The 19,940-nt window shown below is 38.8% G+C and overlaps 1 protein-coding gene across 2 annotated transcripts in view; it reads left to right on the top strand.

The window, feature by feature from the left end:
• The first annotated feature begins 5,655 nt into the window (after window positions 1-5,655).
• The window catches only part of Mybl1 (MYB proto-oncogene like 1), a 35,330-nt gene continuing 21,045 nt past the window's right edge, over window positions 5,656-19,940 (top strand). For both annotated transcript variants that reach the window (XM_055603400.1, XM_055603401.1), the window contains exons 1-5: window positions 5,656-5,717; window positions 13,709-13,814; window positions 14,109-14,180; window positions 16,656-16,748; window positions 18,988-19,208. In XM_055603400.1, coding sequence (XP_055459375.1) covers window positions 5,698-5,717; window positions 13,709-13,814; window positions 14,109-14,180; window positions 16,656-16,748; window positions 18,988-19,208 — 512 coding nt within the window. In that variant the 5' untranslated portion in view covers window positions 5,656-5,697. The remainder of the gene's footprint in view (window positions 5,718-13,708; window positions 13,815-14,108; window positions 14,181-16,655; window positions 16,749-18,987; window positions 19,209-19,940) is intronic.

The following is a 19,940-nucleotide window of genomic DNA, read 5'->3' on the forward strand; positions in this document are numbered from 1 at the left end:
AGTACCTACACTTCTTAGGGTTGTTATGATTAAATAAATTAGTGCACCTGAAGCATGGGAAAGGCAAAGGAAGGCACGGGAAGGGAGACAGCCACTCAGTTGTACACAATTTTTATTGGCTGAAGAACCATTTAAGCCTCTTAAGTGTAAATGTTCCTTGCTTGGGGTTGTAATGAAATACACTACATATAAGTACACAGACACATCCTTTTCTTTTTCCTCTACTGAATTATGCCCTTAAGTTAAAATGTCTGTCAAAGGCTGTATATGTATTTATGGGTTTTGCCCATTATTGTTTTCAAAAAGAATTATATCAGTTTTCAATACAAGTATTGGGATTGCTTAAGTGCTGTTCTCAGAATTTAGGGAAAATTTGCTACTGCAGCAGCTGTAACATGGCATTTCACATATACATTAATTTATATTTTTATCACATTAGTGTGTGCATACATATTCAAATGCTTGGCTATCACTTGCTTGTCTTCATTTGTTCTACCGAGGTTTCATTTATTGATAGCCAGGTATGTCCCTGTTTTAAAGCCTGGGAAGGTTGCAGTAATAAACAGACCAAAAAATATATATCCTCATGGAAATGGTTGTACTCACACTTCTATTAAAATACTATCATAGGTACTACTTGAATGAAAGCTTTCAAACTGGCAAATCTTGGGTAAACTTGGTCTTTTGTCATGGAGGATGGGAAGAAAGTGCATCTAGGGCACTGGTACATTTCCCTGGGATTCACTTAATGATTTCAAGAAAGGGAATTAGTAATGCTTGTGCTTTGCGTGTGTTTGTGTGTGTGTGTGCCCACACGCGCGTGCACGTGTGCGTGCCGTGGTGGAACAACTTCACAATACTCTTGAGCAGCTGCTGTGTATGTAGGTGAACTACATCCTGAGCCTGGTAAAGCATTTAGACATTATTTTCTTAATAAAAATGTCTGCCAGGTATGGAAGATCAAGCCTGCAATCGCAGCACTGGGGAGGGTAGGCAACAGGAAGCCAGCCTAAGTCAGCAAGACTCTGTCTCAAAAAGCCAGCACGACAACAACAAATCCCAGAGAACATGAATAGCAAAATAACTTTATCATGAAAAATAAATACAAAGGTAGCTTAAAGGAATTTTCACTGGGAAAGCTTGACATGAGCATTAACCGTACGTCCAAACTATTCTCAGCTGTTGAGGGGTAAAAAACGAGAACTATCTTTTCTTGTGTTTGTGTTTATTTTATTTTTTTCCAGACAGGCTCTCTCACTGTAGCTCAGGTTAGTTTGGAGTTCATTATGTACTTTAGGCTGGCATTGAACTCAAATGTTCAGTTGGTTTTAGAAGCATGTGCCATCATGCCTGGCTTATTTTCAGCTTCTGATATACACACATGCATGCACGCACACACATGTACACACATACACATACAACCTGTTTTGCCTGTGGTGCACTGATACACACACAGACACACAGACACACACACACACACAGACATGGTTTGCCGGTAGTGCAGTGTCAGTGGGAGCCAGAAGAGGGCACCAGATTCCCTGAAACTAGAGTTAAAACCATTGTGAGCTGCTATGTGGCTGGGAACTGAAAGCAAGTACTCTGGAAGAGCTCTTAACCGCTGAGCCATCCCTCCAGCTCCAGTTTGTAAAAGTTATGAATGAAGCAATTGTAAATGCTTCCAAAGGTGCTTAAACTGTTATGCCCAGATCTTAAGGTCTTCAAAGACCACCAGGAGCCAGACCACGTATGGAAGAGAAAAGAGCTTTATTTGGGCTTAAGCTCCATCTCTCCATCATCACCAGCACAGTGGCTCAGAGAGGAGAGCCCCGAGCAGCTACATGGCAGGGTTTTTATTTGGGGCTTGAGCAAGAACCTGGAACTCCCAGCTTTGCAGTTACATGATTGGATGATATTCAGCAAGCAAGCTTGTTACAAAGTGATTGGCTAACTAACATAACTAACATTGAGTGAGCTCTCTATAGACTTCAGCAATGTTAGGTCTGTGGGCTGCCCAGCACAGATGCCCCACCCTGAGATAAGATACCTTCCCATTCTTGCCCATTCTTGTGGTTACCTCCAGGCTATTCCTTGGGTAGAGAATTTTATGTTTTTTTTTTGTTTTGTTTTTTTATTCCTGGAATTGTTGAGCTATGGCCTAGTTCCTGGGACTAATGACTTTTGGGGGAGAGGGTAAGGCCTGGTCCTTTCAAACCACCAGCATTCCTACAAGCAAGGCAGGGAAATTCTATTCTTTTCAGCATTTTCATCATTAGCACTATGAAAAAAAAGGATAATAGTATCTCACTGTGGTTGTATTTTTATTATATATTGTTAGACAAGATCTCGTATAACTCAGGCTGGCTGAGAACTCATAATCCTTTTGCCTTGGCCTTTTTCATTTCAGGGTTACATTTCTGGCTTCTCTGTGGCTGTAATTTGCATTTTTCTAATGTTTTACTGAAGTGAGACACTGTCATATGTGCTTATTACAGAGGCCATCTGCCTCTGCTTTCCAACAGCTGGATTGCAACAGCTCACTTACTTAAAAAAAAGATTAATTATTGATACAATGTTCTCCCTGAACATATGCCTGCAGGCCAGAAGAGGGCACCAGATCTCATCCCATGTGGTTGCTGGGAATTGAACTCAGGACCTCTGGAGAACAGCCAGTGCTCTTAACCTCTGAGCCAGCTCTCCAACCCTCATCTCATCTCTCCCTCTCTCCCTCTCTCTTTCTGCAAAGTAATCTAGTCATCTTTTGTAGGTTTTAATTGCCGTTATTGCTCATTGAATTTTGAGAGTTCAGTAGTGTAAAACTGCTTATTTTAAAAATCTTGTACGCATATGAGTGCATGTAAACATGTAAGCTGCGAATGTGGAGCTCAGAGGTTAACAACTGTGTATTGATCCTTGCCTTCCACTTTATTTTTGACTAGCTGGCCCAAGAACTTCTAGTATCTCCTTTATCTACTTCTGTCTTGCTGTGGGAGCTATGGTCAACCTGGGGTCCATAACAACACCTTGTCTCAAACAATATTAATTTCTAAACGAGGCTCTCTCTTTACCAGTTACTGAGTAATCCAGAAAATAATTCAAAAGTGCTTTTCCTTCCCAGAATCTACCTTGAGAAAAAAGGATTTTTTTTTTAAAATAAAAAGCGAGTGTTTTTTTTTTTTTTTTTTTTTTTTAAAGTGAGAGATGTATGCTCCTTGATCCTGACTGGAGATCTGAACTCAGGTCTATTACACTTGCACTGCAGTTGCTTTATTTATTGAGCCATCCCCTCAGCCCAAATGTTGTAGTTTTAAAGAAAACCTTCAAATCTGTTTGATACATTTGAGCTAATGTATACAAATGACTGTGAACTGTTTTAATTTCATACTTCATCTAATTTTATAAGATTTACATACTTGTATTTTTTTAAGTTTCTTAAAAATAAATTTTACACTTAGGTCCCCTCCACAATGTAGCAGATGGGCAGCTCAGGCTTCATGTGGGTCCTCTAGTAAAGGGAGTGGGGGACTCTGTTGCCCCACCGGGCCACAGGGGCCGAGGACTGCCTCAGTCCTGATGGGACTTGATGAACTGGGGTGGGTGGGTGCGGCTCCCCTTTTTTGAGGAATAGGAGAGGGGGGATAGGGGAAGAGAGAAGGAGGGTGGGACTTGGAGGACAGGAGGGAGGGCGCAATGATCAGGATGGAAAGTGAAGACATAAATTAATTAAAATAAATAAAAAATTTACAATAGCATACAAAAGTAATACTAGATTTTGGAGAACTTTTCCCTATATAAAACTATGGGAATAATTTTTACTTAAAAATCTGAAACACTTGCTTTCAAGTTCTGAAAAAGTAGTCTGTATAAAACATAACTTAAACATAGCCATTTTGCTTCCTGTTAGAATAAACATGGAATCGTGTATTGCCAAGAGTAAGTAAGAAAGCACTGGTTCCAGATGACATGTGAAAGCTAAGGGGAGGAGCTTGCCATTGCACTCCAAAATCTAACACGGGGAAAGCTGAGGTAGATTGAGAAGCCAGCCTGGGCTCTATAGTGAGTTCAAGATCAGCCTGGGGTACATAACAACACCTTGTCTCAAAAAAATTAATTTCTAAATTTGTCTCTCTCTTTAGAAGTTACTCAGAAAATAGTAATTTAAAGGTGCTTTTTCATCCCAGACTCTACGCTGAGAAAAAGGAAGTTCTTTTTTTATATATATAAAAAAATGAAAGTTTATTACTTGATCGTATCAGATTGCAAGCTCATTTTGATCTGTATTTGCACCTGCATTTCTGATTTGCAAAAGACGATGCGTACAGTTTCAAAATAGCAAAAATATCAGCTCGTGACAGTATTAATCTGTGGCTCAGCACTCTGTGCAGCAGAGCGTGGTGCCTTGCAAATGTGGGCTCTTCTCCGCGTCTAATCGTCACCGCAGTTAACCTCCTGGTGTGCTTCTTTAACCGAATAACTGTCAGAGAAGTTGCGACCGTAAGAAGCTCCTTTCCCTATGCAAATTCTCTAACTCCCGTTTTCAGGCGCGGTTCCCTGGCTCCGGGCTCGTCCAGCGCGCAGAGCATCCCGCCCCCTTTGGAGTGCGTGGTGAAGCTTCTTGAGCACTATCACCAGCCCTTTCCCGTTCCACGCGAGTCTCCAGATAACGACGTCTCCCCCTTGTCACACTTTTACTCATCCTTGGGGAAAACGAGCGAGACGGCCACAGGGCATCCTGGCCCACCTTCTTTGTCACCTCTGAGTAAAGCTAGCTCACGGGTGCTTGAAAAAATAACGGCGGCGCCAAGTTCCCGACTCCCAGGCCAAGGGGAAGACCGCGCCCCTGAGTGGAGAGGTTCGCGGCGCCCGCCACGTCCACCCGGGCCCGGGACCCCTCCGCAGCCGGTGGGACCGGTCCCGGAGCCTCTTCCGGCCCACGCCCCGGAGGGCAGAAACTCTCCTTCCCGGCAAGCTCCGCGCGCTCCCCGCCGCCGAGGAGGCTCGGGCAGCGTTCCGGGTCCTGTCACCTCGGGCCCGCGAGCCGGGCCTACGCGCCTCCCTCGGGCTCCGCGGGCGCCTCCGCCCCCCGCACCCCGCCCCCCCGCCACTCCACGCCCCACGACTCCCGCGAGTTCCAGTCCCGGCTTCCAGCGCCGCCGGCCCCGCCCTCCGGCGCGCGCGCGCTCCCCGCCCCGGCCCCGCCCCCGCCCCGCGCGCCGCCGCCCCAGCCAATGAGGTTCGGGGCCGCGTGCGCAGATTCAAACGGCGGCTCCTGAGGGAGGCTGGGCGCGAGATTCGGCGGTGCGGACAAAACCCTGCAGGAGGCTGCGAGTGCTGCAGAGCAACTCGCTGCGGGGAGAGGGCGGGGGTCGGCGCCCGTGACCCAGCGGCGCAGGGCCGGCGGCTCCGAGGCGGAGGCGGCGGCGGGGGCGGGCGGAGGGCGGGAGCACGCCTCCTGACATGTCGAGGGCATCCCGGACCGGGCCCGGCCGCGGCTAGGAGCAGCGGGTCTCGGTCCGCCCCTCGGCCCCGCAGTCCCGCCGGACCCCCGCCTGACGGGGCCTGCGTTCCGCTCTTCGGCCCCCCGAGGGAAGGAGCTGGGGGGAGCGGCGGGAGGGTCGCGGAGAAGGGAGCATCCGCCCGAGGCTGGAGGAGGCTGGCCCCGCGTCCCCGCCCAGCCCGCGCCTATGCGGTACTTGAAGGATGGCGAAGAGGTCGCGCAGGTGGGTGCCCTCCCCCTCGGCCCGGGCCTGGCGGCCCCGTCGCTCCGGCCGCCGGTCCTCGCCGGCCGGTCCCCCACCAGGCCCTCTCGGCCTGGGCATAGCTTTTCCTTCCCGCTGCCCCACACCCCCTTCGGCCGCGCTGGCCGGAGCGCATCCTTCAGGAGAGGAAGAGGCAGGACCGCTGCGTGGAGGGCGCTAACCCCGGGCTCCCAACCCCTCCTAGCCACTTACGGGGAGGTTTCTTGCCAGGTAACTTTGCGCACTTTGAGGGGGATGCGCCACGCCGGGGGAAGTGGTTGCCTTTGCCTGGATGACTAGAAACTGGGGTTCACTCCTCCGACTTACCGTGCCAAATCAAAACACGATCTCCTTGACAAACCTGGGCAGGCGGCGTTCTGAGAGAAGTCCTTTTGAGAAGGGGGCCTGCTAAATCTCTTCTGTCACTCCCCATACTGCTGTTCTGAGGTTCTGAGTACCTTCTGAGAAGATTTGTTACCTTGTTACCATCCGGTAAACTTGATCTTAACTGTGTGTTTTAGTTACTTTGTATTCCAAGCGTTCGCTTTGGATCCTGAATGTATCTGTGTTGTACAGGACACCCAGTTTCATTGTTGTTGTTGAAAGATGTGCTAGAATGTCTTTAGGCACAACTTTTATTTTATGCCGCTGTTTAATCACCGCTCCTAAATTGTGTAGAATAATCAGATGACAGAAATTTAGTGTCTCGATTTTCAGTATTAAGGAAACCTGAAAAGTATTTTCCAAATACTTCCATTTATCTAAATCCAAAGCCTCAAAAATCTTAGAGTTGTATTTCCTGCGTTGAAATTTAGTATTGAGAGACATTCTTGCAGATTTGGCTTTAAAATAATTACACAAAAATACTTTGCGTTATTCATTTATTAAGCATCTGCTGTATGTAAGATGATTCTACAGATATCAACACAAATTTAATTATGGCCGACTTACTTTATGTGTAGCAGCTACAGAATAGATTAAACACTGAAGTGGAACAAATGTGCATACACCTGCAGGCACACTGGCCTGGCACTATTATTATTTTGGATTAGATAGTTGTAGGATTTTTAGCAGCATCAGTACCTCTACTCAGTAGAAGACAGTAGCCCTTTTTCCCACAGTCGGGACAACCAAAAGTGTCTACAGATGGTGCCACTTATCTTTTGGGGGATGGAAACAGGACCATGCAGGTAAGAACTGCTAATCTATAACTTCAAGGACATAACATTCCCATCTTTGGAAAACATGCAGATTTAAAAATAAATAAGGCGCTGTGGTACAGCTTTAGGTTTTTTTGAATTTTGAAGTCTAACAATGTTTTTAAATGATGCAAAGTGATGAGTTAATATGCCATTATCTACTTAGAATTAGTGTTAATCTTCCTTGAAACAGTGTCTTGGCTAATTCTGTCATTTAATTAAAAGCTACTGCTAGACATTGGTAGATGAATGTCAGATTCTTCTCTCAAATTTTTTTTTTTTTGCCTTTTCATGTCACAGTTGATCTTGTTTCCTAATAGGCTAAGGAGAAATGGTTTAATAATTATAAATTATTAACTGTATTTTGAGTTTGACCTCTAAACATTAGTTGTACTGTTGACTTTTATTTTTTGCCAGATGTTTAAGTTAATTGAAACAATATAGGATGGTGTAAAGAGTTATAAGTCCAGAGTAATTGCACTGCAGTGAAACTATACTTCTCTGGGAGAATAGAGGATGTGGTGGGAAATCACCACCTCTGGTGTGTTTCTTCGGGTTTTATTCAGTGACTTCCATGTGCTGTTAATTTTTTGTATATTTAAATATGACTCATGCATATTAGAAGATAATATAATGTGAAGTATTTGAGGGTGAAATAACTTATTCATTTTCACTCTAGTCTTCTTTTGGCTAAGAATCTTAGTATATATGAATTCAATTTATAATAGAGAAACAGAAACCTCCAGTTTTGCATAAGGATACAGGCATAAATATAGTAAGACGTTTTCTGTGTGATTTGAAAAACAAAAACAAAACCCAAAACAGTTAAGAGCAGAAAATGTTTGCCCTAAGTATGAAATAACCAAATGATGTTGGTTATTTTTAGTTTTTTTTAGTAGCTGCAGAGTTTGTCACTGAGATTTACATATAGAAAAAGGTGATGTAGTTTTGTGACTTAAAATAGTTTAAGAACCCAATGGGGGTTTTAATGACACAATTTACAGCTAATTCTTATATTAGGACATCTTTTAACAGCATTATTTGATTTTTAAAGCATTTTATGTAAAAGTAGCTGTAGTTTTATTTTAGTACTTAAACTTTTTTATCTTTGTGTGTGTGTGTGTGCGTGTGCGTGTGTGTGTGCGCTCGTGCATGCACTTATGCCAAGGTATGCAAGCTGAAAGGACAGTTATCTGGAATTAGTTCACTTTTTCTGCCATGGTTGTCCTGAGGTTCAAACTCAAACTCTGGTTGACAGGCTTGGCAGAAAAAACCTGCTGAGTCATCTTTTCTGCTCCAGTTTAGTTTTTAAAAGCTAATCGAATGCTTAAAAATAAATTCACAATAATTCTGATGCTGCAAAGTCTACTTACTAGGTGCAGATTAAGGTATTATAAATATAATTTAAGATGACTGGTGATTAAATTAAAATGATGAGATGAAAGCTAGATTCTACATAGGAAGTTTTTTCCTTAATGGTGTATATGCATTTGTGTATGTATGTGAGACCGTCACTGTTGTTTCTAGAAACATGAGTGGAGTGAATGAATACAAGACTATGAGAAAGGATTATTTAGCCAGCTCTGTCTTTAACTAGCAATACTATTTTGGGAAAGCAGATATAATTTTTAGTTTTTAATTGTTAATATAAGGGGTTTGGACTCTTTCGTCTGCAAGGTAGCTTATAATTTTAATGTGTATGGTATTTTGAGGACTTTTGTAACCTTCCTTTTTTTTTAAATATACATACTTTAAAATAATTAGAAATATTGTCTATTGTTTTTGCTTATGGATAACTATATAGAATTCTTTTCAGTCTTTATTTCAGTGTTGTGATAGCAATGGTCTAGATTGTTTGAAGTCAAACCTTGTCTTACTCTAATAAAGCTAGTTTGTCGTCTGGAGGTGGAAGCCGATATTCAGGCATGCAGTACAGCATATTAACCACTGGGTGGCCTGATTTCACTTTGTTAAATCAGCTTGGTAAATATAATTTTTGAGTGCAGTGGAACTGAAAATAAACATACAGTTGCAGTGACCTCAAGAAGCATAACAAAGTTTTTTCTATTTCTTTCTGTCTGTCTCTCTTTTTAAAGACAGGGTCTCACTCTGTAGTACTGAAGAGCCTCAAAGCCTCAAAATCACCATCTCATTATGTAGCCTGGGCTGGACTTGAATTCATGAAAATCCTCCAGACTCAGTCTCCCAAGTGTTGGAATAACAGATCTGAGCCACTATGACCAGCCGTGTTTTATTATTATTATTATTATTATTATTATAAATATTTAAGACTTGAGGAAATTTGAGTTAAAAATGTGATCAAATTGAAGCAGTTTTACTAGGGCAAATTTTTTAATTTCAAACTAGAGGTTACTTTTTCAGTAAAAGTAAATTATATTCTTTGTTTAATTCATCTTTATTAGGTTGTCTGTTATTCTGTACTTCTCCCAAATTTTTATTTTAAAAACCAAGTATAATTTTGTGTATTGATTCACAAGTAAATCATGACTATCATATCCTATTAGCTTATATTCTAACATGTTACAGATATTTTGTGCTTCTTTTTGTCGTTTCATAGTCATCCCTATTACTTTATTTACCTGTAAACCATTTTTTACTTGAACATAATATGCTTATGTATTGAGAATTTTTTATGTGTATGTATGTGCTAGTGTATGTCTGGGGGCATGTAAGCATGTGCAGGGGCTCTTGTGCTGAGGTAAGAGAACTGCCTTCAGGAGTCAAGTCTCTCTTTCCATCATGTGGGTCCTGGAGATCAAACTTAGGTTTTCAGGCCTGTACAACTGTCTCTGAATCATCTTGCTAGCCCAAGCCCTTCCCTTTTCTTCTTAGTAATTTATAAGCATCCTTAGGCATCTTCTTGTTATAGATAGTAAAACTGATACGTTTCTAGGCTTCTTTGTTATGTTACTAGAAATCGTGTCCTGTTTTCAGCAATCAAGTGCACATAGAAATAACTTGGGGCTAGAGATATAGCTGCATGGTATGATGCTTGTCTAGTACAAATGAAGGCTCTGAGTTCAACACTCATCTCTGAACACAAAAATCGAAACAAAAGAAGCCTGTGCACAAAGAGTTTAAGCTAAAATTAAAAGGTAGATTAGTTAAATGCTAGGAAAGTCCCAGTGGCAGAGATGATTCCAAGAATTCTACCTTGTCCTTTCCCTCACTGACTCACCCAGCTTCCTGAATGCTGAGTGGACTGTGGAGCTTACTGTCTGAAATTGATGGCCATGTTAAGTGAAAAACAGAATACAACCTCACATAGAAATAGAAATTCCTCACAAAGTATACAGTCAGAAGTTAAAGAGCAGAAGCTTTTAAACATTTTATTTATTTATTTATTTATTTGTTTGTTTGTTTGTTTAGGTTTTTGAGGCAGGGTTTCTCTGGGTAGCCATGGCTCTTCTGGGCTCACTTTGTAGACCAGTCTGGCCTTGAACTCACAGTGATCTACCTCCCTCTGCCTCTCTGAGCACTGGGATTAAAGGCATGTGCCACCATGCCCAGCAAGAGCAGAGTTTTAAAGTGAACAAGGTTTTAGAAATATTACTCCTTGGTGACTAGTCTTTTTGATCAAAGTAACACTTTTATAACTCATATCTTAAAATATAAGAATTTTAAGGTGGCTTTTATACAGATAAGATGTGGTATAGGCATTTTTATGATTTATTAGCGATCTAAGCAAGCACACTTCTAAGTTAAAATTAGTTTGGGCATAGAGATAACTTAGTTAAAAAAATAGTTTTGAATATGCTGTGATGGAAGCTCTTGGGACCAGAGGGGAATGAGGACAAAGAGAAATTGTGAGAAGTATGCCTGACAAGTTTTTCTGGGGGTCAGAATGTTGTTGGGGAATTTCTAGGAAAGCTTAGACCAGATTGTAGAAACCCTCAATCAACCGCTTGTGTGCTGACTGAATTACGCTTAAAAATTTTGTTTTAGCAGGTTCTGCTTCTTAAAACTCTACCATTTGGTGGTTCATTTGGGTTTTAGCAAATGAGAATGTCTTCCCTATCCTTCCATAGCAGTCTCAATCTTCCTAATGCTATAACCCTTTAATTCAGTTCCTTATGTTGTGGTGACCCCCAATCATAAAATTATTTCATTATTACTCCATAATTATAATTTTGGTACTGTTATGAGTTGTAATATAAATATCTGATATGCAACCCAAAGGGGGTCACAATCCACAGGTTGAGAAGCATTGCTCTAGAGTTTTTGTTTGTTTCGTTGCTTTTTCCTTCTTGTATTTCCTTTGAGATCACACTGGTATTGAGGAAGTCAGACATTTTAGATGGGCTGAAATGGAATACCACAAATTTTGGAGTATAAAGCTGGTAGAGGAAAAGAAAGATTTTACAAACCTTTGAATGACAGGTACTGTGCTTGGTTTTGGGAGGTAAACGTGGTAATGCTGGTCTGTGAACTTACTCTTTTGCTGGGAAGGTTGGCAGATGGGATGAGTATCAAGAAAGATGGAGGTAGTGCACGCCTGTAATCCCAGCACTCCGGGAGGTAGAGGCAGGTGGGTCTCTGTGAGTTCAAGGCCAGTCTGGTCTACAAAATGAGTCCAGGACAGCCAGGCTACACAGAGAAACCCTGTATCTGAGGAGTGGGGGGAAAGAGCAGATATTCTGTAAAAGAAATTTGAAATCACTAAATTTTGAAGCATTTCCGTGCTATTGTGTGTTGGTTAATCCCATATTTCTGATAATTGATTTTGGCCTCTAATAATAGATACTTTCTTTAATTAAATCTGTGTGTTGATTTGAGGCATAGTTTGAAAACAATACTAAGAGCTAGCAGATTGTTGTTGCAATATAGGAATCATAGCAAATAGTCTAGATAATTTTGCTGTTTGGTCTGCTCAAATATGAAGAATTTTGTCAAATGGATTTGACAAGTCAGAGGAAATTAGAGGTTCCTGTAAAGGGTGTGTGTATGTGTGTATAAAATCTAGAGCTTAATTTTTAATTTTTGTAAGATTGAGTTTGTGTACTACATTTAGATATTAAAAGTCATTTGTATGTTGTACTAAATTTAGTCAAATCTTCAGACTTGATACTTGGAATCAGAATTAATTTTTAGGAGTTGAATTCTTTAGTAAGGCAAAAAATAATTTTGAATACTGTTAGACAATCTAGTCACATAATACTGAATCCCCTTTTCTTAAAGGTAGGTAACAGACCCAAGAGGTTAGTGTGTTTAGGGCTATAATGTTAGAACTTGAACCATGTTCTTATTTCAGAATGTATTTGAGGTTTGTCTTGGCTAATTCCAGCTTCTTCCTATGCTTTTCTCATTTTTCCCGTGTGTTCTATATAGTAAAGTGGTTGGCTATTGAACTTTAGAGTCCTATGCATATTTGGTGAGACTTTAGGAAGAAGTTAGTTTTCTTTTTTTTGAAATTTACTTTATATGCGTTAATGTTTTGCCTGCATGTATGTCTGTGTGAAGGTGCCAGATATTGGAGTTACAGACAGTTGTGAGCTTCCAGGTAGGTGCTGGGAATTGAACCCAGGTCCACTGGAAGAGCAGTCAGTGCTCTTAAACACTGAGCCATCTCTCTAGCCCAAAGTTACTTTTCTTAGTTACTTTTCAAGCTTTTTTTAACTCTAGGAAATGGCAATAGTAATAATATTGCTTTCTAATAGTTGTGGAGTTTGTTTTCTTTTAATGATTTATTTAAAAATTTTTAGATAAGGTCTCACCGTGTAGCTACAGCTGGTCTAGAACTTCCTGTTTAGACCAGGCTGGCCTCAAGTAGAGATCCACCTGCTTCTGCCTCCTGAGTGCTGAGATTAAAGACCTGTGCCATCATGCCTAGCAAGATTTCTTTAAAATAATTTTTTATGCATATGAGTGTTTGCTTGCATGAATATATGTGAACCATGTGTGTGCCTAGCGCCTGAGGAGGCCAGAAAAGGGTGAAATAGGTGGTTGTGAGCCACTGTGTGGGTACTGGAAACCAAACCTAGGCCTTTGTAAGATCTGCAAGTGTGCTTAACCCCTAAAGGATCTCTCTAGCCCAGTGCGAAGTTTTAAGTGGGAAATTTCATAGGTGTCATACTGTTAGTACTTGAAAAGTTTTAAATAAATTTAGAGAGCATTGTTTTCAGTTTTTTCAGTTACTCATTACTCTGGCTACTCAGTGTCATCTAATTTAGATTATCAAGGAGATGTGCCTCTCTGGGGGGGGGCTTCATTCTGTAAATCCCTCCTTCCTTCCTTCCTCCCTCCCTCCCTCCCTCTCTCGCTTCCACCCTCTTCCCACAAAAACTCAGGCTCTGATTTTGTTTGCCCTCAGTACATCAATATTTTGGATCATCTCATGGCCTCAATTATTATTTTTTAATTGTATTCTCTCTCTCTATCACTCTCTCTCGTGTTTGTATGTGTGTGTTTACACGCACATGTGTGCATGTGCTTGTGGCGGCCAGAAGACAATCTTGTTTTCCTCAGTATAGACCAATTTATTTTTGGAGACTGTCTTGCTGAACCCATAGCTTGCTGATTTGCTTTTACTCATCCTGTCTCATAGGGCCCCATTGTTTCCCAGATAGTTTCTTTTTTTGATGTTACATGTATTCCAGTACCATGTATGTTCCCATCTTCCCTTTTAAGACTTGATTTTTTTATTCTTTGATTAATGTTGAGACTGTATGGTTTATTCTGAATAGCTTCTGTAGGCATGCCTGTTTGAATTAAATAATTTAAGTAAAATTCTTGGGCGTACACATTGTTTTGTAGTGAGGACGAGGATGACGACCTTCAATACGCTGATCATGATTATGAAGTACCTCAGCAAAAAGGACTGAAAAAACTCTGGAACAGAGTAAAGTGGACAAGAGATGAGGTAGTTACCTGGCAAGATTTACTAATCTCATATTTATTAATTAATACTGTTATAATTATGAAAGGAATTATAAAAACAATGTGAGGAAAAATCAATTTACTTGTGCATTCTTTTTAAAAAAAATCAGTAAGTGACATGAATGGTTGATTTTTGGGATTGTCTGAAATAGTTTGGAATTTGTGTAATAGTGACTAGTTCTCAAAATGAAAACCAAGTATGACTTGAGAGGATGAGAATGTCTTCTGCGTACTAGGGGTTGAGGAAAGATTCTAACTTTTATGCCTCTCTTAACAGGATGACAAGTTAAAGAAGTTGGTTGAACAACATGGAACTGATGATTGGACTCTAATTGCTAGTCATCTTCAAGTAAGTGAGATGTGAAGTTGCATTTCTGTAACAACATCTTACTTATGCATTGGGTTACATCTTCTGGCTTTTAGAAGTGTGTTTTCATTCTTTAAAATATCTGGTTAAATTTTTTTTCTGGCATGTTTGTAGTTGTTTGCTAATGATTTAGAAAACACTTTTCTAGTACAGGTTGAGTACTTTAAATAAAAAAATCTGAAATCTGAAGTGCTTCAAAACTCAAAACTTTTTGAGTACTGACACAGAGCCACAGTCTAATGTTTTACACGTGACCTAGTATATATGTCACAGTAAAAATGCCAGGTGTACTTAAATGTATAAAATTATTAGATTGTGTGTATAAGGTAGATATAAAGCATATATGAGTTTCATCTATAAATATGTCCCATCTCTAAGATATCATTTTATATATATGTAAATATTTCCAAATCCAAAAAAAACCTGAAATCTGAAATATTTTTAGTCTCAAGAATTTTGAATAACAGATACTCAAGCCTGGAAGCATTTATCCAGGGGCCCGAAAGGACTATTACTATAAAACAAAAATGGCATTAAGTTTGGGTAGGACTTCACAAATATTTGTGATAAATGGTTATATTTTTTCTATGTTGGAAATTGAATCTAGGGCCTTGCAAATTGAGGCAATTACTTTATGACTGACCTTAACTGTGATATATGTTAAAATATTTTGAAAGAATTTTACTATTAAAACATTTTGACAGCTACCCAATAAAATAAAGAAAAAATTGTTAGGTTTATTATCTAATTCATATGTTTTTAAGTATTTTTATTGATTTTTTTTTTTTTGAGATAAAGTCTTACTTTGTAGTCCTGGCTAGCCTGAGCTTACTATATAAATCAGGCTAGCCTCAAACCCATAGGTATCTGCTTGCCTCTTTCTCCTGAGTGATAAGATTAAAGGTGTGCATTACCCCACCTGGCTATTTATGTATTTATTTTAAATTATGCTTGTTCATCATACCAATATTTACATATTAATTGGCTTGTAATTTATAGATTATGGAAATAGTTTTGCATGTACTTATTTTTCAGAGCATTGTGGGTAGTTAGAATTACCCATATTTTAAATTTGGTTTTAGAAACAATGTTACCTGTACTTTTTTTTTTCCCCCATATAATCATAGAATCTCTCAGTATAACCTAAAAATTAAGGTCAAATAATGGGAGGAAAAATAGATTGTGAAGTTAGTCTAAACTGTATTCAAATGTCAGCTCTGTTAATTTAGAAAAATTTCTTAACCTCTTTGGCCTTCAGCTACTTGCTTCTGTAGTATTGTGAGAATTACAGGCATAAGAAGGTTGGCATACTTTCTGTCATTTAACACGTGTTCAATAAAAGCAAGCTAAGTTGGAAATTAGTATACTAGATTGGACATAGAATTGATACAAGATTATATGAAAGTTGTTTTTGAAGAAAGAAGTAGCTTTAAATGCATCAGCCTAGATAGATGGAAGCTATACATAAAGAAGCTTAGTTTAAATAAAAGTAATGCAGTCTTATGGTACAAAGGCATTAATAGCGAAGACATTTTTATGCATCCATTATATTTATTTTTAGGTTTTCTATAGTCTGGTATATGAATAGATAATTTTGTAGGTTGTATATTGGTAATGAAATAGTAGGTATTATTATTTATTGTTATCTTAGAATTACTTTGTAGATACTTGGTCATGAACAGATTAAAAAAAGGCTTCATTTTATCACTTTTGGAGTTGAAGCTGTTTCATTTCTTGTGTGTGTATGTTAGTGGGATTGAACCTGGGGCCTTGTGCATGCTAGTTGAGCACTCTGCCTCAGAACTGTATTAACCATTAACCTACTTAATTGAACTATAATGCATATCTTCTATAAAAACATTTTATGTTTGATTAATAATTTAGAGGGTGCCACTTATAAATAATTATGCTTTTAACACTAGTGATGCCTTTAGGCTTTTTGTTTGTTTGTTTGTTTGTTTTTGAGACAGGGTTTCTCTGTGTAGTCTTGGCTATCCTGGACTCAACTTTGTAGACCAGGCCTGCCACAAACTCACAGAGATCTGCCTGCCTCTGCCTCTCTGAGCCTTTATGTTTTTGTTTTTGTTTTTTAACTTGTACTATGTGAATTTGAGCTGTTCTGTTTGAAGTTTTATATCTGCTTCGATGCCTACTGTCACTTATTTCTCAGTTCTGGATCAATTTTTTTATGGAATATGTCTTGCTGCTTGCTGTATTATAAAGGATAATATAGAGGTATATATTTTAATTTCAAATGTATTATTTTTAATTTGTAGCCTAAACGTGATTATTAAAAGAACAGAACTGGGATTTTAGGCATGTAAAATAAATATTACATGTAAAAGTTTGGTGTGAATATATTATTGATTCATATTTTATGTGGGTATACTTAAATTTGGGTTAATTTGCTTTTTGGAAGACATTTATTTAACAATAAATTTGTCCAAATTCTTTCAGAATCGTTCCGATTTTCAGTGCCAACATCGATGGCAGAAGGTTTTAAATCCAGAATTGATAAAGGGTCCTTGGACTAAGGAAGAAGATCAGAGGGTAACACATTCATATTCTTTTGAAAAAATTTTAAGTGTTATTTATTTGTGTGCATGTATTTGGACACATGTGTGTTCATGCATGCATGCTCATGGCACAGCTTACCTGTGGAGGTCAAAGGATAATTCGTGGGAGCTAGTCCTCTCCTTCCACCTACTGTTTGGATCTCAGGGGTCAAACACAGCTCTTCGGACTTAATGGCAAGTGCCATTGAGCAATTCCTTACCTCATGTTCATATTCTTTATGTTCACTGTGCAGGTGGATTAGATTTATTTTCTTATTAACATGCTGTAACACATAAAATTTAAGTGTGTGATTAAGTGTATGTGTATGCTAGTGTTGGAGGTGGACATACATGACTTGCGTACGTACATGAGGTGGCTCGAGGACTACATAGGTGGTGGTGTTCCCCAAGACAGTGTCATCCTCCAGTTTTTATGAAATAGTCATTAACCTTAAGCTTTCAAGTAGTGGTAGGTTGTTGAGCCTCTGAGCATCATGGGTCTGCCCTTCTGCCTCCCTAATGCTGGGATGGCAAGTACATGCCACTGTGCCCAGCTTTTAAAAATGTGGTTCCAGGGGATGGAATTCTGGGCATGGTTTTCATGCTTGCAAGGGAAGCACTTTAATAACTGAATCATCTTCTCAGCTCTCACTTTAAGTTACTTGGTACTGTTCTTTAGAGGCTTGTGTTCATAAGAATTGAATGTTGAATGTCTTGAAATACAGCTTTTTCCACCCCAGGGCAAGGATGAGTGAAACTACTTATAATAAATACAATCCTTTTTGAGAGATTCACTTACAAAAGGAAGAATGCTTTATTTAAACTTTACTTTAACAACATTTAAGGCATAGTTTTAATTAACATTAAAAATAGATTTTAATTTTATTTTTACACTTAATAACTTCATACGTAAAAAAGTTGTTCTTAATTTTTTTCTCTTGGCCTTAAATGAACCCCATTATTATTAGATAAATGTCAGGACATCCTGTTTCCAGAGGGTTTATGATAAAAAAAAAAACAATTATAATAAAAAGCCAGTAAAAGTTGTTGAAGAATAGAAGCATCTGCCCTCCACTAGGAATTGCTCTTTAATTTATGCGCTTAGTTTGCCTGTTGCTAATATACTCATAGAATACCCATAAGAGCAAATAAGCAGAAGTTTACTTCACAAGGCCCAGGACTAATCTGACTTTTTTTTTCTTTGTTTCTTTCTTCTCTCTCTCTCTCTCTCTCTCTCTCTCTCTCTCTCCCCCACAAGACTCCCTTCACTCCACTCCAATGTTTGGTTGTGGGTCTCTGCATCTGTTTCCATCAGTGCTGGGTGGATCGCCTCTAGTCTGACTTTTCTTAATGGCCAATGATAGGTTTTGAAATGTGTGATCTGGGGCTGGGGAGATGGCTCCACTGCTAAAAGTCCTGTAGTTTGCCATGAAAGCACAACTTTAGTTCAAACCCTGAATTTACAGTGGAAGGAGAGAACTGCCTAGTGAAAATTGTACTTTCACACAGTCACCATGGTTTGTACATGCCTATGCTCACACTTACACATCATAAATATGAAAATGATAATAGATAAATATGAGTAAATAAAACACAATGTGGGGGCTTTTTAAAATAGATATTTAATAGCTGGGCCTGTTGCATTGGCTATAATTCTATCTACTCAGTAGGTCTAGATAGGGCATTGCAAGTTAAAGGGCTGCCTGGGTAACTTAGTGAGACCCTGTCTCAAAACAGAAATAAGAGGCAGGTTGGGAATATAATTCAATGGTCGAGCGTTTGTTAAATACACCTAGTACTGGGGAAAAAAAAGAAAAACCAAAAATAAATGACCAAAGCTTTACATTTAGCCTTTAAATTTTATTTTTAAAAATATTGCAAGTAGATACAGATATTGATATATGCTAAATTTAATTAATTCACCAATATAGAATGTTTATGATGGATATTTGACACTGGATCAGAGTAAAGTTGGGCTGAGGAGATGAACTGTTCTAATTTCAGTTAAGCTAAAAACAAGGTGTAGGAAAAATGTACAAATTGTATTTTTTCAGCTTGATGGAGGAAATGAAAAGTCAGTAATTACAGATCTTTCCTATATAAATAACTATATATATATATATATATATATATATATATATATATATATGACTACTCCAGCCTTGACATACTTCAGTTACATCTTAAAATTCTCTCATGGTAATGTTTTTTCAACCTTTGGTTTTATTTTTTAGGTTATTGAATTAGTTCAGAAATATGGACCAAAAAGGTGGTCTTTAATTGCAAAACATTTAAAAGGAAGAATAGGTAAGCAGTGCAGAGAAAGATGGCACAATCACCTGAACCCCGAAGTAAAGAAATCTTCTTGGACGGAAGAAGAAGACAGGATCATATACGAAGCACACAAGCGGCTGGGAAACCGTTGGGCAGAGATTGCTAAATTACTTCCTGGAAGGTGCCCATACAAGTTCTACATGATCTTTACCACCTTGCTATTGAACATATTTGCAAGCTCCCTTTTTATTTGTAATTCAAAGTTAGACTGCATAATATAAGCAATCATTTGGGTCCATTTATATTAAATTCTATGGTAGGAATTGTACAATAAAATGATAAGACCTTTAAGTTATTGTGTAAACATTTCATCTACTCCACAAGTCGTGTTTATGTATCATTGCCAGTCAGGCAGAGCTTTGCACAAGCAAATGAAATGAAATCTAAATTAGTGATCTTTTTCACAGTAGATACTATGCACAAGGATAGTGATTACAAATACACTGGTTGAAGTAAATTATTGTGGAAATATGTTAAGAAAATTCAGTTCTTAATTATGGTATTCTTTAATCTGTGGAAATAATATACATGTTCATGTAACTGAAATATAGCATTTCCTCAAAGGCAGTGATGTGCTAAGTACACTCTCAATTGTACTGTTCATATATGTTCTGACAGTTCCTCGTCCTGTAGATCTTACCTGGGGGAACTTTTTATCTCATATATATCCTCATGCTTAGTAGCTGTAATCTCTATGTAGAACTTCATAGTAACTAATATGCTTTTATGTACATTCCTTCTTAATCTTTGTATACTTTCGAAATAGGCAAAGGAAACATTGTCTTTGTTTCATAGGAAATTAGAAATATATATATATATATATATATATATATATATATATATATATATATAT

Source organism: Psammomys obesus, unplaced genomic scaffold (genome assembly GCF_907164565.1).
Source record: "Psammomys obesus unplaced genomic scaffold, mPsaObe1.curated_primary_1811, whole genome shotgun sequence".
Classification (NCBI taxonomy): domain Eukaryota; kingdom Metazoa; phylum Chordata; class Mammalia; order Rodentia; family Muridae; genus Psammomys; species Psammomys obesus.